Below are 21091 nucleotides of genomic sequence, written 5' to 3' on the forward strand. Positions count from 1 at the left end.
ACCACAAAGGACTGTATGCATAATTTGCAGGGCCAAAAAAAAAAAAAAAAAGAAGATTAAGCAGAGGAAAGACTTGGAGTAATCACCATGCCCAGACTTCTCCATCTATCCTTTGAGTGCAGCTCAGAGATTAGATGGGGGACTTCAACTGCATAATAAGACAACCTTTGTTCATCGAAGTTCTACCCCTCACCTTCCCACCATCTCCCTCAGCACTCATAGGAACTTCCTTCCCGGCTATTGTTCTTTGAACTCAGGCATTTCCCCTGAGAATCATCTGGATCTCCCCAGAGTCTTTCTGGGGCTTGATCATGCCATCCTGGTTGGCTGTCCATGTGGCTGGGCTCGGTCTTCAGCATCTTCAGAGGTTAAGCTGATATGATGTGACCAAAGGCCCTACCATGGCTTCCCTCGTTAGACTATCTGTCATGGACCAAAGCCCCCAGGTAAACAAAGACACTCTTACCAGGCAAGCATTCCAAGGACTTAGAGATTACCTTCCAGGGGCCACAGACAAAAGCCAGGTCTCTCTTTGAGCAAGGTTAAATTCTTTACTATGCCCTGCTTCACTCCACTGCCATGATGCCATGTGGACCCCTTAACATCCCTGTATGCCCAGGCACCACCTCAGGATAAGGGGAAAGTCCGGAAAGAGGAGAAAGTGAGCAAATGCCAGTTTGCTAAATTAACTGAAGAGTCAGAGTTACTGGATTTGATTTCTGGGCATTTATCCTAAAATGTACCTCCACATATATGAATTGGCATATGAATATAGCTATTCATTGAAACATTATTTATAAAAGCAGAAGTTTTAAAACAACCTGAAGAATCATAAGTAGGCATTGGTTAAATAAATTGTATATCTCACCAGGAGATCCTATGCATCTTTAAATGCATGAATGAGAAATCATTTGTACATACACAAATGTGGAATATTACGTAGCTGTGTTAAATCTGAAAAATCAAATGCAGAAGATCTCTGTGTACTAACAGGGAAATGTCTTTTGGACTTTTCCAGTGAAAAAAGCGGAGTGCATTGGCTGTACCAGCCCCTGCCTGACTGTCTGATGGCGGGGGCCCAGTGCTATACTTAGTTTTGGGTTTGCTTTGTTTTCTTCTCCTGCCCTTCCCACACATGCAGACTTATTGATGCTATTGTTTGCCTAACCCCTTGATACTACACCCCGCAACTCTCATCTTTCCACCTACTCAGACCTGTGGCTGACCCTGACCTTGTTACCTACATTGCCGGGATTTCTCCATGCCGCCGTCACTTACAGCACAACATGGGCTATCCTGGCGTGCACATGTCTTTTTTTCTAAGCTACCCCTTGGGCTCCTTAGAAAGAAGAAATGCAGGTGGGGCAAGATGGCTTACGCCTGTAATCCCAGCACTTTGGGAGGCTAAGGTGGGTGGATCACCTGAGGTCAGGAGTTCAAGACCAGCCTGGTCAACATGGTAAAACCCGGTCTTTACTAAAAATACAAAAATTATATGGGTGTGGTGGTGGATGCCTGCAATTCCAGCTACTCGGGAGGCTGAGGCTGGAGAATCACTTGAACCTGGGAGGTGGAGGTTGCAGTGAGCTGAGGTCAGGCCATTGTACTCCAGCATGGGCAACAAGAGCAAAACTCTGTCTCGGGGAAGAAAAAAAGACTAAACTGTAAACCTAAAATTATCATGTGACCCAGCGATTCCATTCCTAGGTATAAACCCTAAATAATTGAAAGCAGGAACTCAAACAGATGCTTGTATATCAGTGTTCACTGCAGCCCCAGGAAGTGACTACTACAATCAACATCATCATTTCATAGATGAGGACCCCAGGGGGAAAGTGACCTGCCCAAGGCCACACAGCTAGTACCGGATGAAGCCTGAGCCCTTCGCCAGTCTGCCGTAGGGATGGACAAAGGTGGCAAACACATGAACAAAAGCAGAGAGGAGAGAGGAGGTGGGGCCATAGCTTCCCCTTCCACCAGCTGGGTGACACACATCGTCCCATTGTGGAACACATCTCTGTCACACACAGGGTAAATGGGACTATTCCCTGTGAATTATCTGCTAGCGTGAAGCGCCATCCATCTGCTCATTAACACAATAAAAAAAAAAAAATTATCAAAGGAGTCTTCTGACTCCCAGTCCCTGGGAGTCCAACAACGTAACTTGGAAACAACTCTTTATTAAGTCTGATCAAGGGCTCATTGTTCAGTAATTAGAAATCATGGCCTCTCCCTCCAGGCTTGGGGCTCATAAACAACAGTTGGATGAGCTTTTTATTCTGGTTGGACCAAAAACCTAGACAGATCCATTTCCTCCTAATTTACACCTGCTTCAATGGGGGAAAGCAGCAGGACGCTGAGTTTTTGCTCTGGGAGATCATTGGCTCCCCTGGCAGGCAAGAAATGAGGGAGGGAGAGATGCTGAAGTGAGCCCCTGCCTGAGACAGGACAAGGGCCTTAGGGACGGAGCATCAGCGCCAGGTCCAGGGCTAAGTGATATACAGAATCCCTGGTTCTCTCATTGAGGTTCCCATAGCAGCAGCGACGAGAAAGGGGCCTTGGAGACCACAGATGGGGCTGACTATCCAAAGACCCCTGAGGCCAGAAGAGGGCAGGTAGTGATGAGGGTCAGCTAGAATACCAGGTGATTCCTTCATCTCATCATTTAATAAATATTTATTGAGGACCTACTAAGTGCCAGCACTCTGCTAGGCATGGAGATCAGATTGCAAATAAAAAATACAGCGCCTGCTTGTAAAGATATCCCAGGTCAGTGGGGAGGGTGGTCCCCTCTGGAGGGGAAAGCAAACTCCAGACTCAGAGAGGGCATGCATCTGGTGAAGAGGGGGAGGGTGGAGGCGGAGGCCAAGCGGACCTCACCCCCTGAGCTGAGAACAGAAATGTCTTCCTTTTTCAAGAATCTCCGAGACGTGCCCCACAGCTGGAAATGCAACATGCAGACCCAGCTGTAGCCTCCAAGCTTCATCTTTCTTGTCCTCAATCTCTCACGTAATGGACGTTGGCACCCAAGAACAGGAAGTCCTAGGAAAAACAGGACAGGACAGGATGGTAAAGGGCATCCTCTACTCTGAAAAGATGCATTTACGATTGAAAGGGAACTCACGTCTTGGGAAACACAAGCTCTGCCAGAATCCAGGTCAGTGCATAAATTGCGAGTATGCCTTGGTCCCCAAGGTCTCCATAAAGCACAGCTTTTCCCAACTGCCTTCTCTAAGGCAGAGATTGATTTGTCATTCCCTGAGCTGCTGCTGCCTGACAGGCCTCTCAGTGTCCTTTGTGTCACCTAAATTTTCTCTTCTTAGCAAATAACGAAAACTTGAGAACTGCTGGGGTATACTCTCCTGCTCTTCTTATGTTTCTGTCACCCAGAAGGGCAGGAATTCTGAACCAAAGGCCAAGTTCAGTTCTTTCCCACAGTGATCCATCCTTTGTTTTCGGTGGTTTGACACCTGGGCAGAGTTGACCTCAAAATTCTAATGAATATGATAATATATAACAAATCTAATTACTTTCCGTGTGTCAAACATTGAGCTAGAAGCGATCACACTTGCTCTTTAATCATCACAAAAGCCCAGTGACGTTTCTAGGTTCCTAGTCATCCCCCCGTCCTTCATTCCCTTTAATGCCTATTATTTTCTGATGTTAACGATGTACCAGTCACAGCGCAGCATCCCCTTCCTGCTAACGAGTCTGCCAACCCAGTTCATTTCACCTCAAAAGATAACCTGAAAACTGGGAGCACAGATAGATCACAAAACGCCTGGTCAGAATAATAGTTTGAGCAGTGAAAAATCAGACATATTTCTTGATATTAAAATAGTTTTTAAGTTAAGCTTTAAAAAGAACCTTAAGTTAAAAAAAATTTTAAGTTTACAAAAAGGGAAAGAAAAAAACAGTTATGAGCACTAGTAATGCAACTGGGCAAAACAAACAAACAAACTTAAAATCCTTAAAACAAAAAGCACTAGAAGTACACCAAAATTCAAACTGTGGTTGTAGTGAAGCAATAGGTTTATGAATAACTTTTTCTTTTATTTTTTGGAGACGAAGACTCACTCTATTGCCCAGGCTTGAGTGCAGTGGCGTGATCTCGGCTCACTGCAATCTCTGCTGCCCAGGTTTGAGCAATTCTCTTGCTTCAGCCTCCTGAGTAACTGGGATTACAGGCACCTGCCACCGGTGGTGCCTGTAAAAAAAATAAGCCTGGCTTATTTTTTTATTTTTTTATTTTTTTGAGACAGAGTCTCACTCCATCACCAGGCGCCAGGCTGGAGTGCAGTGGTGTGACCTCGGCCTACTGCAACCTCCACTTCCTGAGTTCAAGCAATTCTCCTGCCTAAGCCTCCCGAGTAGCTGGGACTACAGGCCCACGCCACCATGCCCAGCTAATTTTTTTGTATTTTTAGTAGAGATGGGGTTTTACTGTCTTGGCCAGACTGGTCTTGAACTCCTGACCTTGTGATCCACCCGCCTTGGCCTCCCAAAGTTCTGGGATTACAGACGTGAGCCACTGTGCCTGGCCTATGAATAATTTTTTAGTGTATATAGCGTTGGCTGGACACCGTGGCTCATGCCTATAATCCCAGCACTTTGGGAGGCCGAGGCAATCGGATCACTTGAAGCAAGGAGTTTGAGACCAGCCTGGCCAGCATTGTGAAGCCTCATTTCTACCAAAAATACAAAAAAAAAAAAAAAAAAAAAAAATAGTTGGGAGTGGTGGCAGGAGCCTGTAGTTCCAGCTAATCCAGAGGCTCAAGCACAAGAATCTCTTGAACCCGAGACGTTGCAGTGAGCCAAGATTGTGCCACTGCACTCCAGCCTGGGTGACTGAGCGAGACTCTGTCTTAAAAAAAAAAAAATGTATTTATAGTAGTAGTACTTGTTTAAATGGGGAGGCATGCCAAACATATATTTACAATAACGTCTTCAACCTAAAAATTTAGAAGAAAAACTTAAAACTTACAAGTGGCTTTCAGAACCTGACCTAATGCTATGCCTAGGACTTATAGTATTTTCTTTTTGGTGGAGTCTCGCTCTGTTGCCCAGGCTGGAGTGCAGTTGTGCGATCTCAGCTCACTGCAACCTCCACCTCCCAGATTTAAGCAATTCTCCTATTTCAGCCTCCCAAGTAGCTGGGATTATAGTTGCCCCCCACCACGCCTAATTTTTGCATTTTTAGTAGAGACAGGTTTCACCATGTTTGGCCAGGCTGGTCTTGAACTCCTGACCTCAGGTGATCCACCTCCTCAGCCTCCCAAAGTGCTGGGATTACAGGCGTGAGCCACTGCTCCCAAGCTGCAGTATTTTCAAAACGAGCTGGTCTTGAGCTTTCCTCACGACCCTCATAGTGGGGGTGAGAGGTGGTGGTGGCACAGGGCTGTGTCAAATGCCACCTGCAATGGCAGAGGGGCCACTTCCGAAGGGCACATGGATGGCTTTGTGGTATATGGCAAGGCCCAGGAGCACCGGTTCTGCCCCAGTCAGACTTTCTCAGCTGCAGGGGTGGGCTGGGTGTCACCCATGAGTCATAGCCTCTGAAGCTAGCATGTGAACCACCTGCCCCCTGACATATCCTCAGAGCCCCCTGAACCCGCTGACCTTATGGATCTGGAGCCCAAGGTCGTAGAGCTGAACCTGCTTCAGCAGAGGGAGGGAGAAGCCTTCGGTCAACTTATCTGGAGGTTGAAGCACAACATTGAGAGAGATTGGTGAATAAGTAATAATTAGAGACAGATTTTTACTGAAAATGTTGTTCTCTGCAAACTCTATATTCAGTATATCCCCATTTAATGATTACCAAGACTATGAGGTAGGTGTGCTTATTCTTTCCATTTTACAGATAAGGAAACTGAGGCACAGAGTGGCCAAGTAACTTGTTCTAGGTCACACAGTTAGGAAGTGGCAGAACTGGGATTTGAACCCAGGGAGGCTGACTTGGGAGCCTAAGCTGCCAGGCATGGTGCTGTCTGGAGAAAGCACACATTCAAGATAAGATAAGGAACAGGGCATCCACTCCCTGCCCTTTGCCCTGTCCTGCTCTCTGTTGCAGCCAAAAGAAGCAAAGCTTCATGGAAACAGGGTTTAAGTCTTTTGTTTTCTTCTCTGACTAGGCAGTTGGGCAATTGACTGGGAGATGTGAGATCAGAGGCGGCTGCCTTGTGCCTTCTATATTAACTTGGTCCTCAGTCTTTCAGCTGCCTCTTCAGGACATGGGGCATTTCCATGTGTCCCTCTTTCCTGCTTATAAGGAGGTTTCTCATGCCCCAAAGAGCTGTCCCAGCCCCCAACCCTCATTAGAAACCTGGAGGGAGATGAGGCCAACTTCAGTGATTCCATGTCACAGTCAGGCTGCTAAGCTCAGAGAGAAGTGACTTGCGCATGGTCACACAGTCCCCAGGAGAGCCCTGTTTTCCAAGTCCAACTCTCTTTCCTCCAATGTCCGCTTTTGACTTGGCAAAATCCACAGTGATTCTTACCGTTGAACTTGGGGTAGAGGTTGTTGAGGATGTAGTAGTTGAGGATCGCTTCCAGCAGCTCTGCCTGGAGGAGAGCAGGAGAGGCACGCTGCACATTGCCACGCGGCCACCCTGGGGGTGGGGCGGCTCTGTGTGTGCCAACATAGCAAAACACTTGGAAAAAGCAAACTATTAATACCTCATGCTACTATTTTATGAGATAAAACTCTTTTGAGATGAACATTTACTATGCAAGTAAATAGAAGAATTTTAGAAAGTTACACACCCAACTGTCTTTCCTCTAAAGAAAGAGCATCAACATGTGACTTGTCCTTAGCCTTATCATTAGTATTCAATTTTATTTACAGTGAGAATGCTTTTCCTGAACTTCTTGTATAATTTTAAAATTTTTAATAGAAACAAAATAAGCTTTTCTACCAAAATCATGAAACACAACTTTTAACCCCCACTATCTGCCAGGCAGAGAACTCAGAGCTTTATGCGTATGTCTGATTCAATCTTCACCACAACCCCTCAAAGTTCATATTAATGTCCCCATTTCACATATCAGGAAACTGAGGCCCACAGAATGAAAGGGACTTACAAGAAACTGGGCAGTAGCATCAGGACTTGAATGTAAATTTATCTGAGTCTATAGTTCTTGTTTTTACATTTCATGTTCTGAAAACCTGATAGGATGGATTTTTGTGAAACTTTTTACTTGCATGTTTTACTTTGCAGTAAACATGCACAGATACAATACGAACGCGCCATTGTTCACTCCACCCTTTATTTTCTGAAAGGAGCCATCCTCAGTGTCCCTCTGTCTCTCCCCACAGCTTCTGTGTTTGTTTCTATTTCATAAGTGCTTTGGGAAAGTCTGGGAGGCAGCGCACAGGTGGAGGTGCACATTAAAGTCTACCCGGCTCCTCCTTTCCTCTTTCCAGAAAGCTCTTCTCCACCGCTTCAGCTCACACTGATCTTCATATTCTCTTTCCTCCTTTTATTTTATTTAATTAAAAATTTTTTTGAGACAGAATTTCTTTCTTGTTGCCTAGGCTGGAATGCAGTGGCGTGATCTTGGCTCACTACAATCTCTGCCTCCTGGGTTCAAGTGATTCTCCTGGCTCAGCCTCCTGAGTAGCTGGGATTACAGGTGCCCGCCACCACGCCTGGCTAATTTTTTTGGATTTTTAGTAGAGATGGGGTTTCACTATGTTGGCCAGGCTGGTCTCGGTCTCAAACTCCTGACCTTGTGTTCTGCTCACCTTGGCCTCCCAAAGTGCTGGGATTACAGGTGTGAGCCACCTGGTTGCTTTCCTCCTTTTATATGGGGCCATCTACTTCACCGCTTTTTCTACCTTGTGGAAATCACTTCTTGCTTTTACCTGCCCAGCACTCAATTCCTCTTGTTTCGGTAACAGTCTACCTCCTCCCAGGGAACAACCCTCCTCGCCAATCTTAGTCCATAGGATTTGGATGTAGCTGACTGCAAATCCTGCCTCCTGGAGTGTAGATGAGATCCACACTGGGCCAACTGGCCTTGTCCAACTTCTGGCCACAGTGCTTGGCTTAAGACTGGGTGCCTGAGATTAGTACAATGAGAGCTAGCACAGGGATTTTTTTTTTTTTTATTTTGTTAATTTTTTAAAAAGAAACTGAAACCGTAGAAAACTCAGGGGCTTGCCACCGATTCCAAGAGGTGCCTGAGAGTGAAATGAACACAAATGAAAACAGAACAGAGAGATGGAGAGAGATTCTTGAGGCACTAATTTGAACACCTGGATCCAGCTATGCCTGAAACCTCCGGTCTTCGGTTTTTTTTATTTTTACTTTTCAGTTATATAATCCTACATATTTCTCCTCTTTGTGTAAGATGATTTCCATTGGCTTTCTGTCTCTTCCAGTTAAAAGAATTCTGTCCAGTAGATGACTTAATTATATATTGTTTTATATTAGGATATAACTGTTCTTTGGCCCTGTGTCTTGTGTTTTCAAGGCCTTCTACACTTCTCCAGGGCAAAAATCAACTCTTCTCCTTTTGAATTTCCTATTATAGGTGCCATAGCAATTGCTTAGGAAACACCCCAAATTAATTAACATTCTAATCGTGTCATCAATAAAACAACAACTTACATTGAATACTCCAGCTTTGGATTCTTTCAGTTCCACTTTTACCCTATAATGAATCAGAGAAGATTCAGAGGTGTGGGCTTAATGCAAGTCTAAGCAATATGGGGGTCCCCAGAAGTGGGAAAGGATGGGCTTGAGAAGGCACAGGGCCAAAGGCCGGGTGGGAGCAGGAGTGGAAAAGATGACTGAGTAACTAAAAGCAGTAATTCAATGACATCGGGAAGACTGTCAGAGGGCGATTGGGTAGTGTCAAAAAGCTCACTCTATCATTTCAGGAAGTTAATATAGCTGGCATCTAAAATTCACAGATGAAAAAGTAACAGTCTTAGTGAATTCTTTAATAATTTGAAATTTGTGGGGGCAGGACCAGTGGGGCAGGAGAATTGGGCCAACTGGGGTGACATGTAAGTGTCCTTTCCAAATGGTGTCCCCCCCACCGCCCTGCCACCAGTTACAGAGAAGCAGCTACAGTATATAGATGGAGCCCAGCTGGGAACCCCCTTGTGGGCAGGAGGCCAACTTACTTTCCTGGCTTCAGGAACCCAGTGATCTTGCTGGTGTTGAAGGTCAAGATGGCAGACACATTAGTGGCCTGGAAATGCCGATAGAAGGAAACAGGTGTAAGTGATGGAGCTTGTATGTACAGGAAGGGTGATGATGAGGGACCAACTGTCTCCTCTCAACAAACAGCTCAGTGAGCTAAAGCAGGTAATTTGCCCACTAGATTATAGACTCTCAGAAGGCTCACTGTGGGTGCTCAATCAATGTTTGAACTTGGACGTGAACATTTTTATTTGAAATTGTCCATGATAGCAGTTAAACTTTGAACAGACTACTAAGAGAAGGTATAGAGTACCTACCCATGGAAAGCTCTAAAAAGGATCATTTCTAGTTATCTCAGGTCAAGACTCAGCCCTAGTAACAACAACAATAATAAATTATCATTATTATTTTAGAATCTCTCTAAAAGTGAGTGCAATCATGGCTCACTGCAGCCTTGAACTCCTGGGCTCAAGTGATCCTCCCATGTCACCCTCCTAAGTAACGAGGACTACAGGTGCATGCCACTATGCCTGGCTATTTTTTTTCTTTTTTGTAGCAATGGAGTCTTGCTATGTTGCCCAGGCTGGTCTCAAACCCCTGGCCTCATGCGATTCTCCTGCCTGGACCTCTCAAAGTGCTGAGATTACAGGTGTGAGTCACCACACCCAGATGATAAATTATATTTTAGTTTAAAATATATTAATAAAGACCCTTTTGATAACAATAACAATATTAAATTGCAGATATAGCATCTAGGAAGAATTACCCTGTCAGAGATTTGACTTTTTTTTAAAAATTTTTAATTTTTCTTTTTTTGAGATGGAGTTTCACTCTTGCTGCCCAGGCTGGAGTGCAATGGTGCCATTTCAGCTCACTGCAACCTCTGCCTCCTGGGTTTAAGCGATTGTCCTACCACAGCCTCCCCAGTAGCTAGAATTACAGGCATGCACCACCATACCCAGCTAATTTTTTGTATTTTTAGTAGAGACGGGGTTTCACCATGTTGGCCAGGCTGGTCTTGAACTCCTGACCTCAATTGATCCACCTGCCTCGGCCTCCCAAAGTGCTGGGATTACAGATGTGAGCCACCAAGCCTGTCCAGATTTGACTTGTTGATTTCAAAAGTCAAAAAACAAGAGAGCAGAGTTCTTCATCCAGAGAGCAGGGCCCCCAAAGGACTCAGCATCTCTTCCCTATTAGACAGAGTCCATCGAAAAAGGAAAACTCACTCTCAATGTTTAATGCAGAGGGAATTTAATACAGGGAATTGGTTATACAAGTGATGGAATTGTTGAGAAGCTAGTAAAGCATTGGTGAGGCCACCCGGAGATTAGCACAGACAGGAGGCTGTATCCACCCCAGGACTAGAGGAACAAAGAGTGGAGTTGGAATTATGGAAGTCACCATGGAGGAGACACAGTCACAGCCTGAGCCTCTGCCCGCCACAAAGAAAGAGGAAAAAAAATACTCTGGCTTCATCTTTCCTCCCCGCCTCCATTCTCCTGACAGTACCTCCCATTGGCTGACCTGGGTGGAAATCAGAGCGCAAGGAAGCATGGGAAATGTAGTCTTCCAGGATCAAATACAGACAAAGAACAGAGCAAATCGACAAAGACCCGAATACCTTCCTCCCCACAATAGCCCAGACTCACGTAGTGAGAGATACATGCGTTAAACAAATACACCTGCAGACAGCTACAAAGTACCTTTGTAGTAAACACCCAGAAAAAAGATAATGAAATGCTAAGGAAAAAGTGGCAAGCGGTGTAAGGTAGATTGGGGGTAAGAGCCAGCAAGAAAGGCCTCTCTCGGGAAGTAGAATTTAAGTTAAGAACTGGAGGAATTATTCAGATGGTGAGTGGGGAGAAAAGCATGTGAGGAAAAGGGAACAGCATTTGCAAAGGCTCTGAACCTTACCACACTGAGCCGGAAGACAAGCTCCTTGCTGGAGCTGGGCGGGAGTACAAAGGCGTCTATCTCCATATAGGGCTCCACAGACACATTCCCCGGGCTGAAATTCAGGAGCGGGGCAGAGGTCACTGATCCCTGGAGCTCCAAGTTCATGTTGGGGTAGAGCCTGGCTAACTGGGAGCAGAATTAGGAGATTACATCAAGAGAAGAAAATATGTAAGTCTGCTGGAGAGGCCTGTGGGAGTCAGATCAAGCTGGGAGTTGCTTTTGGTTGATTTTATTTCCCACAAAATTCTCTGTGCCTTTTTCTCTTAACTGCAACACTGGCCAGCTCTCCATGTCAGACGCAGAGTCTGCACCATCTATTTCACAGTTTCGTTGTATTCCACTGTATATGGGTCCTGCGATGGATTAAACACTATTGGGCATCAAGTTGTCTCCAAGGTTTTGTCATTATAATGACCAGCTCCTTGTGAGCGCCCTTGGCTATTATTTTCAGGAAAACATTCCTAGAGGAGGAATTGCTGAGTTGAAGGGCAGCAATGATTTTTTTTTTTTTTTTTCGAGATGGAGTTTTTGCTCTTGTCACCCAGGCTGGAGTGCAATGGCACCATCTTGGCTCACTGCAACCTCTGCCTCCTGGGTTCAAGCGATTCTCCTTCCTCAGCCTCCCAAGTAGCTGGGATTACAGGCACGTGCCACCATACCAGGCTAATTTTGTATTTTAAGTAGAGACAGGGTTTTACCATGCTGGCCAGACTGATCTCGAACTTCTGACCTCAGGTGATCTGCCCTCCTCGGCTTCCCAAAGTGCTGGGATTACAGGCATGAGCCACCACACCTGGCCAGCAATGCTTTTAAAGCTTTCAGCAGGTATTGCCAAATTGTTCTCCCGAAAAGTTGGGCCCATTTTTTTCTCCCTCCCTGCCTCTCCCGAGGCTGTCGGGGAGCCCTGCTGGTTCTCCATCCCCTCATCACACTCTGCTAATTGGGCATGCAGAAGTCAGAAGCCAGTGTTTTTGAAATATGACACAGCTGGATTCCATCATTTCTTTTAAAAAATATTTAATTTTCTCTTATTATTCTTTTAATATGATAATCCACAGAACATTTCTGTTTTCTTTTAAAACTTTCTTTCTAAAACAGAGACAGGGTCTTGCTATGCTGCCCAAGTTGCTCTTGAACTCCGGGCCTCAAGCAGTCCTCCTGCTTTGGCCTCTCAGAGTGCTAGGATTATTGGCGTGAGCCACCACAGCCAGCCCTAGATCCCACCATTTCAAAAAGGCTCTTAAGCTTCTGTGTAACTAGAGATAGGCGTAGAGTTTTATTTGGGGCAAGACTCTTCCTTTTTAGGAGGATATTGGTGGAAAAACGATACTCCCATGAGCCTTTTGGTTACGTAAACCTAAAACCTACAGCCTCTTCTAGAAGGGAGACATTTGGAAGGCTGAGGGGGTAAAATGCTTCACCCAGCAGAGGGGCAGAGTTGCTTTTCCAAGCATTTTGGATAAGAGATACTGAACCTGTATATACATAGAATATCATCAGAAAGGTACGCATAATCTGGTAATATTGGTAAACTTGAGATGGGAAGTGGGTGGTTAGGGGACAGGAGTAGATGTGGGACTCTACTCTATAATCTTTTATATCTTTTGAATGTTGAACCATGAGAATTTATTATCCATCCAAAGAATATATATATATATATATATATATATATACACACACACACACACACACACACACATATATATGCGTGTATATATATAAATATATAAATATATTTAGAGACAAAGTCTCACTCTGTAGCCAGGCTGGAGCGCAGTGGTGTGATCTTCATTGCAAGCTTCACCTCTTGTGCTCAAACGATTCTCCTTCCTCAGCCTCCCGAGTAGCTGGCTCAACAGGCTGGTGCCACCACCATGCCTGCCTAATTTTTGTATTTTTAGCAGAGATGGGGTTTCAGTATTGAAATTGGTCAGGCTGGTCTTGAACTCCTGACCTCGTGATCCAACTGCCTCGCCTTTCAAAGTGCTGGGATTACACGCATGAGCCACTGTGCCCAGCCCAAAAGCTAATATTTTTAATAATTTTTTTTGAGACAGGGTATCACTCTGTTGCCCAGGCTGGAGTGCAGTGGTGCAGTCACAGCTCACTGCAGCCTCAACCTCCCAGGCTGAGGTGATCCTCCCACCTCAGCCTCCCTGGTGGCTAGGACTTGAGCTGTGTGCCACCATGCTGGGCTACTTTTTGTATTTTTTGTAGAGATGGGGTTTTGTTATGTTGCTCAGGCTGGTCTTCAACTCCTGGGCTTGAGCAATCCGCTCACCTTGGCCTCCCACAATGCTGGGATTACAGGCATGAGCCACCATGACTGGCCAAAAAGTTAATTTTTTAAAGCACCAAGAACATGCCTGGAGCCTAGGAAGCCCTCTATAATTGTTAGTTCCTATTCATAAGGGTACTTTTTTTTTTTTTTTTGAGATGGAGTCTCGCTCTGTCACCCAGGCTGGAGTGCAGTGGCATGATCTCGGCTCACTGCAACCTCTGCTTCCCAGGTTCAAGCGATTCTCCTGTCTCAGCCTCCCTACTAGCTGGGACTACAGGCGCGCGTCACCACGTCCAGCTAGTTTTGTGTATTTTAGTAGAGACAAGGCTTCACAATGTTGGCCGGGATGGTCTTGATCCCCTGACCTTCTGATCCACCTGCCTTGGCCTCCAAAAGTGCTGGGTACATTTTATGGAATATGCCAGCATTCCTTGGGATTCTTAGATAACACCAATAAAGGATTAGACAAGATGTGGTTCCACAAAATGTGGGGCTCAGCCTCTGTTATTTGGGCTTTAAAGGGAGCAGTACCCCAGCCTTCAGTGGGAGTCTCATCCCGGCCCTCTGACTCTTGGCCAAGCTGAGAGAAATGCAGAGGTTTTAAAGAGAAACCTCTGGAATCTAATGGGCTCAGTCTGCACTCATGGGGAACTCAGGGACGCCTTACCCGTGGGACGAAGGGTCGGAAGGACTTGGTGGTCAGTCGGATATTAGAGTCGGGCGGTATCTGCAGCAAAGAGACACGAAGTGTCAGGGTGCTCTTGCTGGAGCTGAAGGTCTAAAGAGGACTGGGGAGGCGCCGCGGTGTGCAAGCCTGTCACTTCTCCACGGCCTAGGTTACCCTGGCAGGGTTGAGATGCCTGTCCTGCATTCACCCAAGCAGAGCACATGGGTGCCCAGCGTCCTGCCTGCTCTCCCAGGGTGGAGCTGAGGTGTGGGTCCCACTCCGAGGGTCTGCAAGTGTGAAGTTTGCAGTCACACAGACCTCGGTTTGTGTCCTGACTTTGTGATCTCAGACCAGCCCTTTCATCTCCCTGAACCTCAACTTCCTCATCCATAAAATGGGGATAATAGCCCCCACCTTCAAGTCACTGTGAGGGCTAAATGAACATCTAGCACAAGGCCCCGCATATGGTGAGCACCCCATGAAACGCAGCTGTTATCATCCCACAGAAAGAGAGGCCTGTGTCGCAGGTAGGATGGATAAACCAAACACCATGCCACAAGCCAACGCCTGTGCAGGTGTGGGAGGCCATTTGAAGGACAAAACGACCCTCCATCTACCAGACAGTCCTGGATTGACACCAGGGGAGGCTGGGCCGTCCGAGCCCAGCCACACGGTTGCTCCCACTCCCCTGACATTGTTCATGAGGCCTCAACTTTGATGAAGTGCTTCAAGAAACAACTTTTTGAAACCCAGAAGTATGAGATAAACTGGAGAACCATTAAAGGGATGACCCGCTATAACATTCAGTCTTCTCTATACAAAGCCACATTGGAAACAGTTGTTTTGGGGGTGTGAGAAAGACTGTCTCTCCTTTTCAGTGTGAATCATGAAATCATATATCCTTTTCGCTTTAGCTACAAGGAAGCTCCCTGATAGGTTTGAGATGTTAAAGAAATTAATTTATGGGCTCAGCGTCTTCATAATTGTGCTTTATTTTTCAATTGGTCTTTATTTCCTTTTCTCTGAAACTAAATGCATTTATCGGTGCATGTATTATCCTGCCTCATTCACTGAAAAAAATATATATATATATATATTTTGGAGATAGAGTCTCACTCTGTTGCCCAGGCTGCAGTGCAATGTGAGATCCTGGCTCATTGCAACCTCCGCCTCCTGGGGTTAAGAGATTCTCCTGCCTCCGCCTCCCATATAGCTGGGATTACAGGCATATGCCGCCATGCCCTGCAAATTTTTGTATTTTTAGTAGAGACAGGGTTTTGCTATGGTGGCCAGGATGGTCTTAAACTCCTGACCTCAGGTGATCTGCCCACCTCGGCCTCCCAAAGTGTTAGGATTACAGGTGTGAGTCACTGCACCCGGCCTCATTCACTAAAATATTTTTAGAAATATTTTAGTAATCAGAAATCATCAGGATGAAAGGAAATATGAATTAGACTAACAAGTCTAGACTAGAAAACAGGCCTAGAAAAGTAAAACACAGAAAAGCAAGCTGCAAAGTCTTCCACGGTTGTTATAAGGCAGAAAGAACTTTTTTCTTTTTGAGTCAGAGTCTCACTCTGTCACCCAGGCTGGAGTGCAGTAGCACGATCTTGGCTCACTGCAACCTCCACCTCCTGGGTTCAAGTGATTCTCCCACCTCAGCCTCCTGAGTACTTGATATTACAGGTGTGCACCACCATCACACCTGGCTAATTTTTGTATTTTTCGTAGAGACGGGGTTTGGCCATGTTGGCCAGGCTGGTCTCGAACTCCTGACCTCAAGCAATCTGCCCACCTCAGGCTCCCAAAGTGCTGGGATTATAGGCGTGAGCCACTGTGCCCGGCCAAGGGAGAAATAACTTTGGCTTTGAGTTTCCTGGCCACTGAAGTAAAAAGGGAGATTGTGCTAACATACTTTTCCTGGTCTTGATTTTTCTCTTAGCTATAACTTAGTATTTTACTGATGTCAACAGGGGTGAAAGGAAAGAAGGAAGAAGCAGTGGGTCCCATGCTCATTCGAGAGACCTATTTGCCACCATCCTCACCATGTCATCTGTGATGGAGAAGTTCAGATGCCCTTCCTGGTGGTAAACCAGGCTGGCTGTGTTGAAGACATAATCCGAGACAGCAAAGTAGACCATTTTGTCGTGTTCCTCAGGAAGGCTTATGACGGGAGCAGGGAGGGCAACTGGGGAATGGTGGTTACGATGGAAGATTTCACCCTGGAGAGGGAAGTAGGGTCCAGTTGGACGTTTCAAAGCCTGTCCTGGGGCTGGGGCTAGGTGTTTCCCTACACAGTCTGATGAAAGGCTGCTGGCTGCGGCACTGCCTGAAACTCCACCATTAAAGCAGTGCTGTCTTTTAATGAAGAGCTCCCTAGAAGCTTTTCTATATTAACCCACAGGATATCCTGGTCAGCCCCTCTATATGCCCTAGGCCCATCTACACCCCCTAGGCCCTGCTCTGATTGGCCTTTTCTGCATGATGGGCAAGGCAAAGTAGGGGAAGGAGGAGGAGGGAGGCGTTAAGACCTGAGAGGTGTAAGGCACCCATGGGGAATCCTAGCTCTGGGAACACTCCCCACCACTCCATATAGCCCGGCCCTCGACACAGCGGGAACCACTGGGAAGACAAGGACAGATCTGAAGTTAGGGGGACAGCTGGCCTAGGGAATGGCTGACCCTGGGGGAAAGCCTCACCCACCCAGCCCGGCCCCAGGACGCTCACCTTAAACATCACCTCCAGCATCTGGGCTGTTGCTCGAGGGGCTTCCACTAAGCTGTAATCAATGCCGGCGAAACTGTCAATCTCTTTTGTAACTGTGAACCAGGACAGGGCAGAATTAGAGGCCAGGTGCCGCTTTCAGCTGCTGGAGGAGGGGCGAGGGCTCTGGCTGACTCACATTCCCTGTGACCTTCTTCAGACTCCCCCTACCAGCTGGGCCCGAGGCAAAGAAGTGCTTCTTCAAGAGACTACATGGGTTCCCTTGGGGAAGTTAACAGTGTTGGGGTGTTATGCTCAGTTTAGGGCCTAAGCAGTTTCCAGACACACACACACACACACACACACACACACACACACACACACACACACGAGTCCAGGCTTCACCTCTCCAGCCACACCTGGAGCTTAATGCTGAACCAATAACCAGGAAGGTCAGGCAGGGTGCGTCCAGAGGGCCCAGACACTCCCCTCCAAAGCCCCGAATGAACGAGTGTTCCAAGTCCCAGTACTGGGTTGCCGACTTGGACCTCTGGTAAAGGTGTTGTCAACAAGTAACCACATGGCGGCTTGGGAGCCCAGGCATCAGAGAACACCTCAGATAATTGATCAGAGTCTCCCCCTCCACACCGAATGTGTGCACCCTGGATCCAGGGACTCCACTTGTAGATGGCTCCCTGTAGCCCTGTTGGCATCAGCAAGGGAAAGGCAGACACCGAAACGTCCATCAGTGGGGACTTATTAAATAAACAAAGACACATCCATGTAATGGAATACTACATAGCTGTTAACATAATAAGGTCTGTTACAACCACTTTGGGAAACTTTTTGCCAGGATCTGATAATATCGAATCTGGGCATGTCACATGAATCTGCAATTTCACTCCCAGGTATATACCGAAAGACGTGTGACCACAGGCACTAGGATATTCATAGTAGTGCATGGGCTAAAACTGAACACCACCCCCAGATGGCCTTCAATAATAGAATGGACAAAAATATGGAGCAACATCTACATGGTGGTATAGTACGCAGCAAGGAGAATGAACCAGCTACACTACAGGTGCATGCAACAATATGCATTGACCTCATGTTTTATTTTATTTCAGTTTTTTTGAGATAGGGTCTCACTCTGTGGCCCAGGCTGGAGTGCAGTGGCACAATTTAAGCTCACCCGTGCCTTGAGCTCCTGGGCTCAAGTGATCCTCCCACCTCCCAAGTAGCTGGGACTACAGGCGCATGCCACTACGCTTGGCTAATTTTTGTATTTATTGTAGAGACAGGGTTTCACCATGTTGCCCAGGCTGGCTTTGAATGCCTGAACTCAAGTGATCCTCCCTCACTGGCCTCTCAAAGTGCTGGGATTACAGGTGTGCACCACCACTCCTGGCCTGATCTCATATTTTATTTTATTTATTTATTATTTATCATTATTATTATTTTTGAGACAGAGGTTTGCTCTGTCACCCAGGCTGGAGTGCAGTGGTGCAGTCTCGGCTCACTGCAACCTCTGCCTCCCGGGTTCAATCAATTCCCTGCCTCAACCTCCCAAGTAGCTGAGATTATAGGTGCCTACCACCATGCCTGGCTAATTTTTGTATTTTTTGTAGAGATAGGGTTTTACCATCTTGGTCAGGCTGGTCTTGAACTCCTGCCCTCATGATCCACCCACCTTGGCCTCCCAAAATGCAGGGATTATAGTCATAAGCCACAGCTCCCAGCCTATTATTATTATTATTATTATTATTATTATTATTTTGAGACAGTCTTGTTCTGTTGCCCAGGCTGGAGTGCAGTGCTGAGATCTCGGCTCATTGCAACCTCTGCCTCCCAGGTTCAAGTGATTCTCCTGCCTCAGCCTCCTGAGTAGCTGGGATTACAGGTGCCCACCATGACGCCTGGCTAATTTTTGTATTTTTAGTAGAGATGGGGTTTCACCATGTTGACCAGTCTGGTCTCGAACTCCTGACCTCAGGTAATCCACTCGCCTCGGCCTCCCTAAGTGCTGGGATTAAAGGTGTGATCCACCGCACCCAGTCCTGACCTCTTATTTTAAAGTTGAACAAAGAAAGCCTTCTGGCTTTTGAAAAGAGACTCAAAATATGTCTGATTCCATTCATGTGCAAAGTGCAAAACTAATCTTTGCTGGTAGAAGTTGGGAGGGTGGTGACCCTAGAGGGCTGGGTAGTGATCGAGGGGGACACCAGGGGCTCCGAAAAACCAGCCATGTTCTGTTTCTTGATTGGGAGCAGGTTACATGCATGTGAAAACTCTTTAACTATACACTTATGATTTGAGTACTTTTCTCTATAAATATACCTCAATCAAAAGTTTTGAAAAATTAAATCAGGCTGGCATGGTGGCTGGCTCCTGTCAGTACTTTGGGAGGCTGAAGTGGGTGGGTCACTTTAGCCCAGGAGTTCGAGACCAGCCTGGGCAACACCGAGAAACCCTGTCTCTACAAAAAATACAAAAAAGTAGCCGAGTGTGATGGCAAGGAACCTGTGGTCCCAGCTACTCAGGTGGCTGAGGCAGGAGGATCACTTGAGCTCAGGAGGTTGAGGCTGCAGTGAGCCGAGATCACACCACTGCACTCCAGCCTGGGCCACAGAGTGAGACCCTGTCTCAAAAAAAAGAAATCTAGAACAATGTCTATACTATGTATATGAACATACATATTTATAATTATGCAAATACACATAGACTCATGAACAAAATAGTACATATGTGAATGTCTATTCAAATGCTTACATATATTTATATTTATACATGCAAATAAATTATCTGAAAAGATACATTCAAACAAGAGGTTACTTCTTGGAAGAAAAGTTGGGGAGAAAAAGCAACTTTCAATTTTTACTTTTTTTTCTTTTTTTGAGATGGAGTTTCGCTCTTTGTTGCCTAGGGTGAATTGCAATAGCATGATCTTGGCTCACCGAAACCTCTGCCTCCCAGATTCAAGCAATTCTCCTGCCTCAGCCTCTCAAGTAGCTGGGGTTACAGGCATGTGCCACTATGCCCAGCTAAGTTTGTATTTGTAGTAGAGATGGGGTTTTGCCATGTTGGTCTAGCTGGTCTCGAACTCCTGGCCTCAGCTAATCCGCCCATCTCGGCCTCCCAAAGTGCTGGGACTGCAGGTGTGAACCACCACGCCCGGCCCTTAATTTTCACTTTCTATATTTCTGTCCCATTTGCTATTTTATAAGGTACACATATGATGTTATAGAAATTAACAGAAATAAAGTGTCCCAGGTCGGTGGGGTGTCCTACCTGGCAGAGTTTGGAGATAAGGCTGTAGATTGGAGGACACTGATTTCTGTATCATTTCACAGATCTGAAAAAAATGGGAAGAGAATGCCTGAGTGAGTTCCCCGGCTCTGGTCTGGCATGGTGCTGATGACTGCAGCCACATTATTTCATATGTATGCTATGTGATCATTGATTTACAAATGTTTATAAGTGCTTGCCATCGGCTAGGTACCAAGGAAATGGAAACAATAAAAATATGTAGGCTCCCATGTGGACTCCACTAGGGTCCAATTGGACTTTTCAAAGTCTGTCCCAAGACGGGACTTCCGAGCTAGGGAGTCACTGACACAGCCAGAGGAGGGGGCGCTGGCTGGAGACAGTGCCTAAAACTCCACCATTATAGACAAAGTTTTCCTTTGGGAGGTCCTGGCCTCTCAGAATTTAGAGTTTAATAGCAAAACTAGACACTAACTAGAAATAATCACACAAATGAACATACAGTTAATGTAGGTAACTCTTTTTTTTGTTTGTTTTTGAGACGGAGTTTCACGCTTGTCACCCAGGTTGGAGTGAAATAGCGCGATCTCAGCTCACTGCAACCTCTGCTTCCTGGGTTCAGGCGATTCTCCTGCCTCAACCTCCCGAGTAGCTGGGACTACAGGTGTGCGCCACCACGGCCAGCTAGTTGTTGTAAATTTAGCAGAGACAGGGTTTCATTCACCATGTTGGCCAGGCTGGTCTTGAACTCCTGACCTCAGACAAACCACCTGCCTCTGCCTCCCAAAATGCTGGGATGACAGGCGTGAGCCACCGCTCTCGGTGTGTAAATAGTTCTTAATGGTCATCCTGAACAGGTTGGCTGGATTGATGAGTATTCCCCATTCCTGCTGGCACTCCCAGAAGACTGAATCTGGGGTCTGTAGGCCACTCACACACAATTGCCACCAGTTGTGTGGCCAGCTTCTCAAGAGAAGAAAATGTGCATTTCCAAACTTGATTGCTGTACTTGCTACTGTAATTACCCGAATTATTTATTATCCAGCCTTGGGATAGATTTTGAAA

At 46.2% G+C, this 21091-nt stretch overlaps 1 protein-coding gene across 2 annotated transcripts in view; it reads right to left on the reverse strand.

Moving 5' to 3' along the window:
- Nucleotides 1-2656: 2656 nt before the first annotated feature.
- The window catches only part of LOC108291674 (lipopolysaccharide binding protein), a 32469-nt gene continuing 14034 nt past the window's right edge, over nt 2657-21091 (reverse strand). Inside the window, exons 6-15 of one of the 2 annotated variants that reach the window (XM_017512132.2) lie at nt 20051-20114; nt 16787-16878; nt 16105-16281; nt 14060-14119; nt 11070-11237; nt 9134-9201; nt 8613-8655; nt 6498-6561; nt 5620-5696; nt 2657-3042 (exon numbers count right to left, since the gene is read on the reverse strand). In XM_017512132.2, the coding sequence (XP_017367621.1) occupies nt 2998-3042; nt 5620-5696; nt 6498-6561; nt 8613-8655; nt 9134-9201; nt 11070-11237; nt 14060-14119; nt 16105-16281; nt 16787-16878; nt 20051-20114 (858 nt within the window). In that variant the 3' untranslated portion in view covers nt 2657-2997. The remainder of the gene's footprint in view (nt 3043-5619; nt 5697-6497; nt 6562-8612; nt 8656-9133; nt 9202-11069; nt 11238-14059; nt 14120-16104; nt 16282-16786; nt 16879-20050; nt 20115-21091) is intronic. The other variant, XR_001820013.2, reaches the window with a different exon arrangement.

The sequence above is a fragment of the Cebus imitator genome, unplaced genomic scaffold (genome assembly GCF_001604975.1).
Source record: "Cebus imitator isolate Cc_AM_T3 unplaced genomic scaffold, Cebus_imitator-1.0 Scaffold18, whole genome shotgun sequence".
In the NCBI taxonomy this organism is placed as follows: domain Eukaryota; kingdom Metazoa; phylum Chordata; class Mammalia; order Primates; family Cebidae; genus Cebus; species Cebus imitator.